Here is a 17354-nt window from a genome sequence, read left to right on the forward strand (position 1 = left end):
ACCTAAATCTAAAGGCCCAGAAATATGTGGATATAAAGGTAAGAGAATTTAAAAACAAAGACAAACAAAATAAGAAAATACTGTTAATCAATCACCTGGTAATTGATGAATAAATTTTATTTCTGATTTTCTATATACTGAAGATTTATCTTTAGCCCCAGTAAGGCTATATCAACATTTAATAGTGAGGTATGTGCACTGAGACCAATAAAAGTTAATTGTATAATTAGTTCATTTTAGTCCAGCTCAGCTGACACTTCTTTTAAAACAATGTTTGTGTAGTTTTCTGGTCAAGATGGTGGAGAAGGTAAATGTTGTGCTTGCCTCCTCTCATGACCACATCAAAATTACAACTAAACTACGGAACAACCATCATGGAGAATCACCCAAAGTCTAGGTGAACTAAAGTTTTACAATTAAGGACATACAGAAGAAGCCACCTTGAGACTGGTAGGAGGGGTAGAGACTGGAACAGGTTGGTCCCCCACCCACCTGTGGCTGTTAAAAATTGGGAGGGATATCTTGGCTGTGGAGGTCCCCCCTGAGGAGCGAGGGGTCCCAGCCCCACAACAGGCTCCCCAGTCCAGGGTCCCAGTGCCAGGGAAAGAAGTCCTCACAATTGCTGGCTGTGAAAACTAGTGGAGATTGTGGTTCAGTGAAACGGAGGGTTGTTGTATCCCAGGTGCTCCTCTTAAAGAGCCTACACACAGACTTACTCACTGATGGACTCACTCTCTCTGAGCTCCAGTGCTGCAGCAGCAGCTCAAAAGGTGCCAGGGACATACGGGGAGGAACTGAATTGTCTGACGACAGGACAAGGGCTGGAGGGGAAGCTTTCTCCCAGACGGAAGTGCTGGCAGAATCCAGTTTCTTTGTTGATACCTCCCCATTCCTGGGGTGTAGACACAGATGGCTACCATATCTGACTCTCCATCAACCAGCTAACACCTTTGGTTTACTCCACCCTGGTGATTCCTTGGGATTCCACCCCACCCAACTTTTGGGTACACCCAGGCTACTTCTAGTGGCTTTCCCATACAAATGGCCTGTCTTGGCTCATGCATCAGACTTTCCTAAAATCTCTCAAAGGTTCACAAAGCCCAAAGAAGCAGCATCTGGATTCAGTGTGTTCTGAATCTCCTGTTGAGCAGCCCTAAGCCTGGCACTAGAGACAGCTGGCCTTGGTTCATGGCTTGGCCTCACAAGGCACCCCAAAGCCCAGTGTGGGTTGTGGCAATCTGCAGATTGCTTTGTGGCTTATGCCAGGTGGCTCCGGACATAGGCTGCAGCTGAACTTGGTCTGTGTAGGGGCCCATCATAGGAGGTCCCGGGGCCAGTATGCCCATTGGCCAGCTTCTGACTGAGCTGGAGAATTACTTAGGCATCCCCAAGGATGACGCACCCAAAGGGAAGACTAGGCAGGCACCAGAGCCCTGCCAAAGCAAATCCTGCTCTTTAGTGTCAGCCCCTGCACAACAACGCCTCCACTGTAGTCATAGCCTATCCTCACAATTAATCTGCCCAAGGGTCAATCCCTCTCACTGACATGCAAACAGCACCAAGGCTCAGCTACAATAGGAGGGCACACACAACCCACACAAGGGACACACCTGGAACACCCAGCACTGGTGACCAGGTAGACTGTGCCACTGAGACCCACAGCACACCTACTACATAAGTCCACTCTAATTAGACCAGGAGGCATAGCAGCCTTACCTAATACATAGAAACAAACACGGGGAGGGAGGCAACCAAAATGGGGAGACAAAGAAACATGTCCCAAATAAAAGAACAGAACAAAGCTCCAGAAAAAGAACTAAACAAAATGGAGACAAGGAATTTACCAGATGCAGAATTTAAAACATTGGTTGTAAGGATGTTCAGAGATCTCAGGGAGAACTTCAACAAAGAGATAGGAAACATAAAAATGGAGATAGAAAACATGAAAAAAAAAAAAAACCAGTCAGAAATAAGGAATACAATAACTGAAATGAAGACTATATTAGAGGGAATCAACAGTCAATTAGATGAAACAGAGGACTGAATCAGCTACTTAGAAGATAAGGTAGCATAAAACATCCAATCAGAACAGCAAAAAGAAAAAATAATCCAAAAACAGTGAGGATACTTTAAGCGGCCTCTAAGACAACATCAGACATATCAACAGTCACAATATGGGGGTAACCAGAAGGGGAAGAGAGTGAGCAAGGAATTGAAAACCTATTTGAAGAAATAATGAAAGAAAACTACCCTAACCTGGTAAAGGAAATAGACATACAAGCACACAAGCATAGAGATTCCCAAACAAGTTGAAGCCAAACAGGCCACACCAAGATATATCATAATTAAAATAGCAAATGTTAAAGACAAAGTGAGAGACTTAAAAACAGCAAGAGAAAAGCAGTTAGTTACTGACAAGAGAGCACCCATAAGTCTGTCAGCTAATTTCTCAACAGAAGCTTTTCAGGCCAGAAGGGATTGGTATTAAATGTCCAAAGTGATGAAAAGCAAAGACTTACAAACACGATTACTCTACCCAGCAAAGCTATCATTTAGAATCAGAGGACAGATAAAGAGTTTCTCAGACAAGGAAAAGCTAAAGGAGTTCATCAACACCAAACCAGTATTACAAGGAATGTTAGAGGATTTCTTTAAGATGAAAAAAAAATAGGGATAATAAAATGGTAATAACTACATACCTATCAATAATTGCTTTAAATATAAATGGATTAAATGTTCCAGTCAAAAGAGAGGGTGGATGAGTGGATAAGAAAACAAAACCCTTTCGTATGCTGCCTATAAGAAATTTCAGACTGAAAGACACACACAGCCTGAAAGTAAAGTGATGGAAACAGATATTTCATGAAAATAGAAATGAAGGAAAAACAAACAAACAAATAAAACCTGGGGTAGCAATACTTATACCAGACAAAATGGACTTTGAAACAAATAAGAGACAAAAAAAGACCCAGTAATCTCACTTCCGGGTATTTATCTGAAGAAACCCAAAACGCTACTTAGAGGGGATGTGTGCCTCCATATGTTCATTGCAGCACTGTTTACAATGGCCAAGATGTGGAGGCAGCCTGGGTGTCTATCCATGGATGAATGGATAAAGAGAATTTTGTAAGTTGTTGCAAATTTTTTCAACTAAACAAACTCAAATATGGTGATACTTGAAAATCTTTTGTATGTATTATTGAATAGATTGAGACACACTGAAGAGTATCAGAAAAATTAATTCTTAGTGAACTAAAAACACCCTTGAAATTTAAGGAGACATTCTTCCTAGAGAATACTGACTTTTGAAAAAGAATAATGAAATGGATAAATTTGTCTTTGAAATTTAACCTTATGCCATCTTGGACCTGGAAGATATATATTGAAACATATTTCGAAAAAGAATATGTGTATTTATTTTTTAAAATAAAGATTGTATATATTTAAGTTGAACTTTATGATTTTCTATACATATACATAGTGAAATGATTACTACAGTCAAGTTAATTAACATAATCTTCTTACATAGTTTTCATTTTTTGTGTATGTGTGTGATGAGAGCACCTGAAATCTACTCTTTTAACAAATTTCCAGTATTCAACTATATTATTAACTATAATATATATTATACATTATTTGATATAATATATATCAACAGTATTATTAACTATAGTCATCATATTGTACATTAGATCTTTAGGCTTATTCATCCAGCATAATTGCAACTTTGTACCCTTTGACCAACTTCTCCCCTTTCCCCCAACTTCCTGCCACTGGTAACCACCCTTCCACTTTCTACCTGTGTGTAGTTGGCTTATTTAGATTCTATATATAAATGAGATATGCACCTTTTTTCTTTCTGCCTTATTTCTGTCTGCCTTATTTCACCTAGCATTATGTCTTCCCAAATTCATTCATGTTGTTTCAAAAGTAACAGGATTTCCTTCCTTTTAAGGCTGAATACTATTCCTGTGCGTGTGTGTGCGTGTGTGTGTGTGTGTGTGTGTGTGTGTGTATCACAATTTCTTTATCCATTCATCTGTCAACAGACACTTAGGTTGTTTTCATCTCATGGCTATTGTGAATAATGCTCCAATGAACATGGGAGCACAAATATCTCTTTGAGGTACTGATTCCATTTCCTTTGGGAAGATACTCAAGAGAGGGATTGCTGGAGCATATGGCAGTTCCATTTTTAGTTTTTAGAGGACTATCCATACCGTTTTCCATAATTGCTGTACCAATTTACATTCCCACCAACAATGTCACAAGGTTTCCTTTTCTCCATGTTCTTGCCAACACTTGTTATCCTTTACTTTTTTTGGATAATAACCATTCTAATAGGTGTGAGGTGATACCTCATTGTGGTTTTGATTGAATTCAGCAAACATTTCTGGAATTCCTACTCTCTTCCAGATACTGAGATAGTTGCTAGATATAAAAAGATGGCCATACTTGTCTTTGCTTTTGAAAAATCTCAGAATCTGCTGTGTGAGACATGTTTAATTTCCTATGGCTGCTGTAACAAATTACCACTAACTTAGTGGTTTACTGAAAACACACGCTTGTTATTTTATAGTTTTGACAGTCAATGTCTGAAATGGGTCTCCCAGGGCATAAAGCAAAGCATCAGAACGACTGTATTCCCTTTGGAGGCTCTAGAGGAGAATCCGTCCCTTGCCGTTTCCAGCTTCTCAAGCCCATCTGCAATCCTTGCCTCATGGCTGCATTGCTCTGACCTCTGTTTGTGTCATCTTATCTCCTTTCCTGACTTGGACACTCCTGTCTATAAAGACCCTTGTGATTACACAGGACTGCACTGGATAATCCAGGATATTCTCCCCATCTCAGGAGCCTTAATTTAGTCACATCTGCAGTGTCCCTTTTGCCATGTAAGGGAACATATTCTTTGGTATCAGGGATCAGAATGCAGACATCTTTGGGGACCATTATTCAGCCTGCTACAACATGTAAACCACGAAACCATCATGTGCCTTTTTATATGTACATAGTCATGCCCTTCCCTTTCGCTAAATAGTGGGCAGGAAGCTTATGCAATTCTATAAACCATGTCCAGTCCGCACAAACTGAAGCACAATGTGATGAGCACTATAAGATAAGCCCTGCAAAGTATTACTAAGGAGAAAATGGTGGAAGTAAAGGCTTTGGACTGTAGGTGATATTGAAACGTGGAGTTGAAGTATAATATGAGTCCGTCCATTAGAGAACTGGATATGTAAAGACATTCAGGTATGAAGGAGTTTGGTGTTTATGGAGGTGGCAAGTAGTTGAGTTTGGTGTAAATGAGTGTGTGTGTGTGTGTGTGTGTGTGTGTGTAAGGGGCTGGGAGCCAGGACTGGGGGTCATGGATGACTGGAGGCCTCATACTGAGTGAGGAGAGAACAGCATCTGGGTGATATTCTCAGGGCAGGTAAACATTTGTGGGACAGCCAGAGGAAGTGGAGGGAGTGAAAGAGGCCAGGAAAATAATGACAAAGTGGCAGGAGATGCTGGAGAAATTGGTCTCACGGAGCCCAGGAAAAAAGTTCCAATCGGCATAGATGTTTGCTGCTGCATTTTTCATTTCCTGAGATGGGAAAAATGCTTTTTTTTAGTCTATAAGATTTGTTTCTTCTTATAAAGTAAGAAACCTTCGAAGGAAGTCAATGAAAAAAAAAAGCAGCCAATTAATGTTTTGCTCCTGAAACGTGGTTTAGACCAACCAATAGCCATAGCATGAACCTGGTGCTCTTGTGAAGGCCTGCTTACTCCAAAAACTTGCTTCAAATGATGCTTTCTCCAAGCTGGTCTCAAGTTTTAACCTTCTATCATAATTTTAATGGCTAAATCATTGTGAAAAATAAGATGATAAACTGTCAGAGACGAGAGAGACAGCCTTTATAGAGTAAAATAAAATAAAAAAGAAGCATTGAGGTAATTGTTCAGGTGATTTAAGCAAAAGTTCTAATTTTTCTTAATAACCCAAAGATTTCAGATGCATGGAAAATTTTATATTGAGATTATTCAGAAAATAGATTCAGGACATTAGAATCTATGGATGAGGGCTTCCAGAAATGAAATTTACGTTTCTCTAAATTGTCTTGAAAGGTGAAAGGTGTAGATTTGAAAGTCAGCTTGCCTGGGTTCACACCCTGGCCCAGCTCCACTCAGTAGATGCATGACTTTGGTCCAGTTCCTTGGCTTCTCTGTGCCACAGTTTCTTCATCTGCAATATGGGAATAATGATATTATGTCTTAGTCTAGATGTTTCTGGAGGCCGAGCATGAGCAAAGGGATCTGTCTGAGTTGCTTGTACAAGAAAGGCATCCCAGAGAACAGGAGTACAGACAGGGGAAGTGAGACAGGGAGAGAAAAAAGGTCAAGCTGAGGATGTACTTGTTAGGGTGACCACTGCGGTGGGTGGCAGATTGCTCCAATGCCTGGGACTTCCTCTGTCTAGTAGAGGCCACATGTGACATGGCAACTGCGATTGGCTAAGTTTACATTGGTTTCCAGGCATCTGCCAAGTCCCATCTGGTTTCTGCAGGACCCAGACAGGTGAACTTGAGTGAGAACATGATGGGAACCACAGCCCCTGCCACCTTTAATCCTGGACGGTGGCAATGATTTCTGCAGTTTCTCCTTGGATGCAGTATTGCTTCTGGTTTCCTATCGTGTGTGTGTGTGTGTGTGTGTGTGTGTGTGTGTGTGTGTGTTGTCTGGGTAGTTTCAGGAATGTCTACCTTTCCTTTACACCCCAGTGGCTCTTGCTCCGCAGTAAATAACCAATGTCTGTCAGTTGCTAAGTTTAGGTATCCCAGTGACATTCTAGTAGTCCAGGGAAATGGCTGCAGGATGGCCGTTTTCTCATCATCAGAGGAATGTGGGCCAGGTCTCTGCATCAACTGCCTCACTTTATCTGGGGCCCTTAATGGCATTTGTGATGTGTCAACCGAGACCCTGTTTTCATCAGCCCTGGAAAGGCTGGCTAATCCCTTTCCCAGGGCACAGTTAACTCCGGCGGACGGTCTTCTGGGGGATTTTTATTGTATGTATTTGCAGGGATGTCATAGAGTCCTCCCTCAAGAGGACTAAGAGTCCCCTTCAACCAATGGCTTGTGGTTTGTGAGGTGACTTAGTTCTGAAAACTGGGGTGGAGGTTGAGTGCAACTTTCCATTATAATGGCTGATGTCAATCTTCCGTTCATCAGTTATTATTATTCCTATAATATTATTATTATTTTTAATATATAAGTTGGCTAGCACCCCAGTTGGGTATTATTTGGCCCTCAGAATGCTATGATCTATTAGCTGCTGACAGTTCCCTAGAGGTCAAGGTGTCCTGGTTGCCTCCTAGCCTTGCCTCCCATTGCAGTCCTTACTGCTGATAGTGATGCCTCCCTGCCTCTGTTATTCTAGAATCCTGACACCCCCAATGATACTGGGGCATCTGGTCCCAGTGCTGCTGCTTCTGCCATTGCTGCAGAGATCGCAGTACTAAGCTGCACCAAGAAGCCGGGGCCTCCCCAGGGCACAGGGTCTGGCTGCAGTCTCTCTAGACCAGGGGTGTCCAAACTGTGACCCGTGGGCCAACTGCAGCCCGCAATCCATTTTTAATTGGCCCACAGCAAATTCCAAAAATATATTTAGTTTACTTAAATAAATCAGGTGAGGCAATACGTGCTTCACCTCGAGTGAGTGGCCTGGCTGTTTGTGTATTTTACTGCATATGGCCCTTGGTGAAAACCGTTGAAAAAAGTTTGGACACCCCTGCTCTAGACTCTTCACTTAAATCCTTCAGGATGTTCTCACTCCCTGAGCCTTCTGATTCTTCCTCACCTCTCTGCCAAGATGATTCCCTTATGTCTGTTTCTTTAGCTGCAGGCCATTGCCTTGTTCTAAGTTCAAGAAACCATCAAAAGCAGGTACGGGGACTCACGTCAACACTCTCTCCCCAGTCCAGCCAGAAGTTTGGTTGGCCCTGTCCTCACACGTCCTGGTTTCTGCAGGTACACAGTCTCCAGTTTCTGCAGTCCTTCCAGTGGGTGAGCTCTTTGTATTCACATCAGGGACTTTGTCTCCCCACGCAGCCTCAGTGGTGACAAGGAGGGGTGGCAGCAGGGAGCAGCTCTCAAAGGGCAACAAGCATCATCGTAAGACGAATACGGCCTAGATGAGACCTCACAGGCCTACAGGCAGGGGCAGGGTGCTCTCTTCTATCAAGAGGGAGGGCACTGCTTCTGCCAGTGCAGAGGGTTCAAGGAAATCTGTGGGTCAAGTGTCTCAGGCTAAGTGGCCCAAACCCAACCCCCTTCCCTGATTTCAGCATGGGAGGTCTGCGTTGGCTGTGCCCTTGGTTCTCCCCTACAGCCTGCCGCCATTACTAAGAATGTGAGGGCGATTCTCAGCCGTGTCTCTTGCAGCTTTTTCTCCTGCCCTGCTGTCCTAGAAAGTTTTTTCTTCTGAGCCTGCCTTGAGGAGAGAGCTGACTGATCTGAGCCTGCTGTTTTACTTTTTTAACTTCTTTCTAGCCGTTTAAAAATGATGGACTTTATTTTTTAGGGCAGTTTTAGGTTTATAGAAAAATTGAGCAGAAAGTACAGAGTTCCTGTGTGCCCCCCCTACCCAGCCCCCAGCCTCCATCCCCTGACACGGTTTGCTCCATCAGTAACAGCTTGCATTAATGTGGTGCCTCGGTTAAAATTGATAAGCTGATGCCGATTGGCTCAATAGCATCGATTAATATCAAAAATACTGATAATATTATTAACTAAAGTCCATCGTTTTCATGAGAGTTCACTCTCTGTGTGGTATATTCAGTGGATTTTGACAAATGCATAGTGGCAAGTGTTTTTTTTTCTCAAGATTTCCACAGCAACAGACAAAACTCCCTCCACATTTACAGTGACCATAGCCCTGTGCCATTTAAGTGCCATGGTTTTTGTTAACCTGTGCTTTACCTTCCACCTGTCCCGCATCCCAATCCATCACAGGAGGAGCCCCAGGGACGGCAATCAGACCACCCACTTACCTGCAGCCGTGGCACCCTTACTGCCATCTGATGGGCCAGCGATCCAGCTCCAATGTCTGATTCTGAGCAGCTGCTTTCTATGGCCGCCGTATTACCAACCATCCCAGCTGGGACACCCCCCTGAAAGCAGAGGCCAGAGACAAAGGAGGACGTGTGAATAGTTTAAAGGAGCAGAAGTGGGGAGCCAGGGGAGAGAGGCCTGGAAAGAAGGAGAGCCCAAACCAGAGGGGCTGCATGCTGGCAACTCAGGCCCCGGAAACTTGTGAGATGTGTCTCGGAACTGTCTGCCTTTGGTCCCGGGATGGTTGGTACCCCTGCACTTCTCATGCATCTGTGGGAGAGCTGAGCAGGGTTCTGTGGACTCACCTGCAACTTTGGAGGAGTCTGGACAGGAGATAGGAGGTGTGAGGAGCAGCAGTGAAGCCCTGTCATATTGGACTTGAGCAGAAAGGCTTGCAGCCCACATGGGACTGACCACAGCAGCAGTGTTGGACCGGGGTGCATGGACAGGATTTGAGATTGTAATACACACAGGATTGGTGTGTACAGTTGAAATGAATGTGCGTGCAGCACTCAGAGCATTGCTGGTATATGGTAACCTCTGAGGAAATGTTAGCTGTGATGGTGATGGAGAGGATGATGAAGATGATGATGATAATGAGATCATTATTATAATTATAGGGAAAAAAAGAACCAAGCAGCATGTTGAGTGTGCTAGTCTCTCTCCTGGAAAGCTGTCCTATACTATATATGGTCACTGATGTTGTTCCCTGACGTCAGACAGTTTGGAGGCAGCCTGTAGTCTGACTCTGGACCCCGCACAGTTCAGATGTGTAAACTCCCTGGCTATCAATGCCTTGCGATGGGGGCTGCACTGCCCTGTCTTCTTCAGCTCCTACCACACTCCCTGGCCCACTGCTCCTTCTCAGGTTCACCCTGGAGGGTCACAGCCATTAGTTAGTCCTGCCATTTGGTGCACCTGCAGAAGTTGCTGGTACTGTAGAAGAGTTAAAAGCTCCTATTGTCCAGGGGTTGCCACCATTTTACTCTGAGTATGGACAGGGTGAATTTGGAATGTGGTCTCGACCTACATTTAGACCAGAGCCTTGTGGAGCTGAATCTGAAGAGGAGAGAATGGGGGTGGGAGGACATGGAACACCTATAGGGGGCACCGGTCATGTATGTGAGAAGCTGTCACTGAACGATGCTCTGGGGGCACCATTCATGCGGACTCCATGTGAATGGTGTCCTTGGAGGTGAGCAATGGCTGCCTTGGTCTGGTGGCCAGTGGCTCTGCCTGCCCTTGGCCAGGTCACAGGGGAGAGCTGAACTCTCCCAGGTACCTATGGCCTCGCTCACAGGACTCAGCAACACGCCTCTGTCATCTGTTCTAAGTTTTTCAAGCTCTTCATTTTAATGGTCAAGCAGCTTCTTTAGACCCCAAGTATAGACAGTATCTTTTCCTTGTTGGTGTGTCAATTTCTGGTATAGTTTTCCACAGCATGCCACTTCTATAAAATAAAGACCAAATTGGAAAGCTACATTGTCAGAAATAAGGAGCAAAATTTTCATTGAATCTTTTTTTATCTTGGCTTAATGACATAAAAGACAACTTCAGAGGGTAAGGAGGGAGGGGGTGGTAGATGAGGGTAAAGAGGATCAAATAAATGGTGATGGAGGGAGAACTGACTCTGGGTGGTGAACACACAATGGGATTTATAGATGATGTATTACAGAATTGTACACCTGAAATCTATGTAACTTTACTAACAATTGTCACCCCAATAAACTTTAATTAAACAAAACAAAACAAAACAAAACAAAGCAAAACAAAAAGGTAACTTATCGGTGAAAGAAATATTTTTAAGGATATTTCCAAATATTTCAAATATTTTCTAATCTTATTATTAACTTATTTCAGTTGCTAGCTTTTTTGTTAAGTGTACGGAGAGATAAAAACACCTCATGGCTAAACATCCTATTAATTAAATATTATGGCTGGGTTGAATACAAATTACAAGAGTTTAAAGATTAAATACAAATTACAGGGACTTAAGACGTATGTGTTCACAATTGTTTTTAAATATAAGACAATTTGATTCTAGATCATATTAAGCCGAGATCAGTTCAACAGAAATCCTATTTGGAATCGGTGTATGTTACAACAGTTGCCAGGATAATAGATATCTTCTGCCTATTTCACCAAAATATAGTATCTTTTTTCTGTTAAAGGAAAGAAATACATTTGTCGGCCACAATGAGTTATAAAGAGGTTTTATAAATGTGGGTGTGCCTCGAATTAAGAAAGCCAGACATTTAAATAGTTGACCTTACAGAGCACGTAAATTAGAGGGTAATTACTTAAATGTTCTTCAGTTTGTGAAAGGATTTACAACAGGGTTCCTCTAAATAGCTAACTCTCTAGTGAATTGAAATTACTAGTTGTGTGTGCTTTAAAATTAATTCTTTCTTTTTTTTTTTTTTTTTTAAAGAAACACACCTGTTACATAAAACAAGGTGTGTCAGAGTTAAGAAAAGCTGAAAGGTTTTTCCCTTGGTAAGCACATTTCTAGGCTGCATCATAACCCGTATTTACCAAGACTCCTTTTGGGAAGAGGTATTTTTTTCAGCAACAAACCACAAAGTCAATGCTGAGATCATTTCGGCCGTGGCTCCTTGCAGTGGGGTGGTGTGGGCCCTCCAAGTTCATCCTGGTGGTAGTAGTGTCCCTGGCCTTCTGGTGAGGGTGAGGGGAAAGTGAATACTCTGTGGTGTTCAGGGCCACCCAGGGCTGAGAACCTTCTGTCTTAGAGTGGGAGGGAGAATAGGGGTGCGGATGACCCCAGATGGTGAAGACCAGTGAAGAACGGAAGAAAGTCTTGACCTTGATTGGAATCAGCTCTGTGACCCGGAGTAAAGGTTTCATCCTCCTAGCCTTGGTTGTACCACTTTTTAAAAGGACATGGAAATTCATCCAATGATGAGAAACTCTTCCCTTTAAGACTGTTGGTCTCACTACCTACACCTATAATAGATCTAAGTTACATTTAAAAAACAAATCTTGGGCTGGCTGGATGGCTCAGTTGGTTAGAGCGCCAGCTCTGAACAACAAGGTTGCTGGTTCAGCCAGTAGCTGCACCCTCCACAACTAGATTGAAGACAATGAGCTGCCACTGATCTTCTGGAGGGGCGGCCGTATAGGACAATGACTTGGAGCTGATGGGACCTGGAGAAACACACTGTTCTCCAATTAAAAAAAAAAAAAATTAAAAGAAAAGAAAAAGAGACGAATTTTTCTTCAAAAGAGACACATTATTAATGACATGGGGGGGGAGGGACAATAAATTAAAAAAATAAAATAAAATAAAGTAACTAAAGACCAAATCTCATGAATATTATTCTACAGGAAGTTGATCTTTTGAAATCATGGACAAATTCCTGCCTTGTGGTACCTTATAGGTGGCTTGACTTTCTGCCTGTGTTCCAGCTTGTTGAACTTGAGGTTCTGTGAGACTTGGCCTATAGTGTGTGCCTTCAACTGAACCAGTTCTGTCTTTTGGGGCAGGAAGAATAACTTCAGGATGGAGGCCCAAATTCATTGTTCCCAAGCTTTGGTCCACTGCTATTTATCAATCCAAGGCAAAATGTACGTCATTCATTTATTCAAGGAGTGTTTCTGTCTCTTATCTTATGCTAATGACTGTTGTAGCCACTGGGCATAGAGAAGTCAATGAAACACAAAATACCTGTCCTATTTGAGGGAGATAGAGAGTAAATAAAGCAAACAGATCTAGAATTGTTCTTGGAAAATTAGAAAACTATGGAGAATGTAGTATGTTTTTCATATAGTCATATGAATTTAAGGTAAAATATTGCCTATATACCAAGATCATATTTCTCTTAGTATTTTAGAATTAAAATTTCTAAAATTTTATATTTATCAAATAATTGTGGCATAGTTTAGTGATAGATACAAAATTTAGCAAAACGAAAAGTTGATGTGTTGAGGCAGGCTCCCAGATAGCGCCAATGATCCCATCTTGTGATACTCACAAGCTTGTAGAATATCGGTATTAGGGTTTGGCTGTGGGAACGCTAGTCACTTCTGAGACTCGTTTCTAAAAGTGTGGGTTACATCTTGGCCACTTTCTTTTTATTGGATCTGGAGGAAATCAGCTGCCATGTTGTGAACCTTCCTGTGGAGAAGACTGAGGCCTCTGTGAGTAGCCAGGGAAGAAATAAGGCCATTGCCAACAGCCACAAGAGTGAGCAAGGACCAAGGTCCTTCAGCCCCAGTCAAGCCTTCAGATTGCTGCAGCCCCAGCTTATGTAGCATCTGCCACCGTATGAGAGGTGGTAAACTGGAACCTCCCAGCTGAGTCACTCCTGAACTCCTGACCGTTAGAAACTGTGGGATAATAAACATTTGTGTTTGAAGCTACTAAATTTGGGGACTGTTTGTTATGCAGTGATAGCTCATTGATACAGTCAGAACCCTACTGCTGAATTATTTTTAAAAAACAAAAACTCAAAAGTATAGCAACTGCTTTGTCATATGAAAATAGATTCTCTATGTAAAGGAATGTGGGCAAAATTATACTTCTTTGTATGATATTATTGATTATTCTGTGTTTATAAGAGTCCCTAGCATGTTAGTGTTACTACTGTTTCAACATATCACACATCCTTATACATGGACTATAACTTTAGCGTGGTTGCATCTCTGGACTGAACTATCATCTTATCTCCCTTTCCTTTATCCAAATCTTACCTCTTCTTTTAGGTCACATGTAATGCACTTAATAGCAGTAACTAGGACAAGTAGTACAATTTTTAAAATCCAGTTTTTGCAGAGACTTTGAGAAGTGGAATGAAGATTATTTTATACCTATTGTTGCAATGTACTTATTAGCAACACCCCCTTTCACTCTTAGAAGTGTCCAGGATTGGATAAGTCAGATGGTGACACTAGCTAAAAGCAAAAAGCTCATCAATCTATCTTAGGCTCTCTTATTTCGCTGATTTTTAGGTTGGGGACTAGAGCTCACTTTCGAGGGTGAATAATAGAATGACTAAACGTGCCTGTATCTCCTCTATGCAATAATAGTTTCCCTCCTGATGCCCACATGGAGACAGACAGCACCCTCTGATCCACGGAGTTCCTAAGCAAATGTCAGCATTATTTTTCAAAGGGGTGGCTGGGTGCCCAGCACTCCCATGACAGTATCAACTATAATAAGGATAATTAATGAGTTCCTCTGCTTCCTTAAGTGCCCAGGGGATGCAGTAAGAGTGATGCTACTCTTGCAGCATAGAAGGCTGAAGGGAGGTGTCCCTGAAGGCTGAAGCAGGTCCACTGTGGCCCTGCTTCTCCAGTGAGCCCCCAGAGGACAAGCCCAGGCCTAGAAACCAATCAACCACCTGATCAGCAGGTGTGTTTCCAGCAAGGTTTGCCCTCGGACAACTTGGGCGGTGGGCAGGGTCCCTCATTTGTGCAGACCTGAACCATTTTTGAAATTAGGTTGGATCCAGTTTCGGCTAAAACAGCCAAGGATTCCTCCTGCACTTGGATTTTACATGGAAAGTTAGGCTGCCACTGGAGAGGCAAAGTGGGGAGGCGAAGAGAGCATAGGATTTGGAGCTGGACCAATCTGTATTTGGGTTCTAACTTAAGCACATTATTGACCTTGGCCAAAGTGCTTAATATCCCTGAGCCTCAGTTTCTTCCTCTTGCAATAATGCCAACTTCCAAGTGCTGTACTGAGGATTAATTAGGACAAATGTAAAACACAGAACACAGGCATAATTATAGCACACTGGCTGTGTTTGTGTAATGAACTTAGATGATAAATGTTTTGAAGAACGTTTTCAACGTTGTTTTCCTGTTCCCTGCATCACACTCAGCTCAGGGTTCTCTCTGACATTATTGCCGCTTCTATTGGGGACATCTTTCTTCCTCTTTGTGTCTGTCTATATCTTATCTATCCTTCAGTTCCCTTTCTCTCCAATCCCTATTGATTTCTCAATCTCTCTCCCCATCTCTCCATCTCTATCTTTGTGCCTCATCTGTATTGAGCTCCCCTATCTTAGAATTAGTAGTTGTACACAGTGTTTGTATCTGTGTCTCCCTCCTCCCACTCTGCTTGAGTGTCTTTGAGCAAAGGGATCATGTCTTGGACATGGAAGAACTCAGGCTATATGAAAAATAGATACTGACTGGTGGCCTTAAAAATGGAGCTACTATGAATGTAGAGGAAATACTTTTCTTAAGTGTAGCACCCAAATTCATGAAGGGAGTATGTAGAGGGTGGCACCTGCAACTTTCCCAATACATCCCAACCATTGAGTGTTGATTTTTGAAAAATTCAAATACACAGTCGATGACATTCTTTTTGTCTTAATTATGTAAACATTTGTGAACCAATGACTAAGGAAATTCTGTCCAAGAAGTTTTTAATACCTGAACATGGTTATTGGATAAAGAAAGGATTATTTATACTGGTCTTCCACTCCATCATGTGCACAGGTGGGCTTCAGTGTTTTTCGGCTCACTTTCAGGCATGGCAAGAAATGGAGAATGTGTGCTATGGAATACAACACTGGAGACATCAATCAACTGAAATGAACTTGCTTGGGCCTTGGGCACAGTGACTGGGGATATGCTGAAAATTGCACCAGCATTTACTCTGCACTAAGGATGCCAATTTTTGAAGTTAGATAAAATGCGGTGTGTGTAGAAGTATGTTAATAACATCCTGAGCTATAGGGAAAGAATAAAGATCAGGAAAACATTTTAAAGTTCTTACGTGACATCACATCACATCTGGATCTCAAATGTAGCAGAAGAAAAATAATTTAAGACACCGTCATACATTAGAGTTGAACTGTGACAACCTTCTAATATAACTGATGCCTCCCTTATAACATGTCGGAAGGGAAGACAGGGTGAGAGCCAGACAACCAGTGCAATTGGGAGCAAATTTTGAAATTTAACCATTAAATTCAGACCCTCCTATTCTACCAAATGCTTCTTTCACGTTGGCCTGTGTCTTTTTCATCTTGGTCTTCTTGGCATGCATTGCATATAGTGGACACTCAATAAATGGTTGGAAAATAATGATTAAAATGTGCATCATGACTTTAGTTGGTAGAATTTAAATTGTAAAAAATGCATATTTTACTTTTTACTTGGGAATATTGCAAATTATATACAAAACATTTTAGGGTCTTGCCTGCTATTCCTCATTCCTTCGCCTGTTCTCTAAGTACAAGACAGAAGAATAACCACCTATAGAAAGTTACATACTACACTACATATCTTCATGGATTGCGTTTCCTTTGAGAAACACAAATTCACTCTAAATTCTATGAGGCTTTTCTTCTCTGTTGAGAAATAGAATATCACTCTGAAATTTCAGGTTGGATTTTGATTCTATAGATGGCTTTTGTTCATTATCAATTGTCATTTGTTAGAGATCGAGGTGAACTTCAATTTTTCTGGATTAGAAAAAGATACATTTCTGCATATGCACTTTTGTACACTTGCCCATTTATTCTTTGGGGAGAAATCCCCAAAATATAATTCTGTGTTAAAGAACACACACATTTTAAGGGATTTGGGATACATGTTACCATAATGCACTTCCACCACTTGATCGGTTATTGATCTGTTGCAAACAGGGAAACCTATCTAGCTCACTTAAACAGGAAGTAATTCGTTACCAGTTATTTGGTGTTTACAATTCTTGAAGGGCTGGAGGATCTGTCCCCAAGCTGAGCCTGTAAGGATTCCAGTAAGCCCCAGAATTCCGTTACCTGGACCATGATTAAGAAAGCAGCCAGTGCTATGGCAGGGAGTTGATGAATCCAAAAGCTATCGTGGTAAATCCTAACTGCCTCCACTAAAACCCACACCGCCAAAAGGATACCTCGTCAGGTGTCTCGAGTTGTGGAGAGGCAACAGTTTCAAGTTACACATCATCGAACCATTGCTGCATTGTCTTCTGGAAGCATTTTTTCCTAGCTCCTAGGGCCTTTGAAAAAAGAAAGCCCAAGCTTGCAGGCACAGGAAGCAGACACAGTTTGTGGGTGAATGGTTAAGTGGAAATGTGAGAATTCCCACCTTGCTTCCTTCCCTTGCATGCTGGACCAATGTTTTCCAGCAAGAAAGAAACAGGACCATATGTTGGTTGCTGGTTCAGAGCATATAGTGCAATCAGAGGAAAGTACCTTAACTTTTCCAGGTGGTCATTTCCCACCTGGTGCCACGGCTGAGGCTTCTGTAGGCCCTTCTGGTATTCTTTAAGGTCAGCTGCTTCTGAGG

At 42.2% G+C, this 17354-nt stretch overlaps 1 protein-coding gene across 11 annotated transcripts in view; it reads left to right on the top strand.

Annotated features, from left to right (window-relative positions):
* The window catches only part of LOC109458236 (uncharacterized), a 136981-nt gene that overhangs the window by 103715 nt on the left and 15912 nt on the right, over positions 1–17354 (top strand). For 2 of the 11 annotated variants that reach the window (XR_016020410.1, XM_088795991.1), the window contains one exon: positions 8994–16513. The exons of 4 other annotated variants lie outside the window; for them this stretch is intronic. Coding sequence is in view for 2 of the 7 variants with exons in the window: in XM_088795991.1 (XP_088652117.1) it covers positions 8994–9091 (98 nt within the window). In the remaining 5 variants the exon portion in view is untranslated. Of the gene's footprint in view, positions 1–8993; positions 16517–17354 lie in introns of those variants that run through there. 5 more of the 11 variants (XR_016020417.1, XR_016020418.1, XR_016020409.1 and 2 more) reach the window with 4 other exon arrangements.

Source organism: Rhinolophus sinicus, chromosome 2 (assembly GCF_057876585.1).
Source record: "Rhinolophus sinicus isolate RSI-liver-muscle chromosome 2, RSI-T2T, whole genome shotgun sequence".
Lineage (NCBI taxonomy): Eukaryota > Metazoa > Chordata > Mammalia > Chiroptera > Rhinolophidae > Rhinolophus > Rhinolophus sinicus.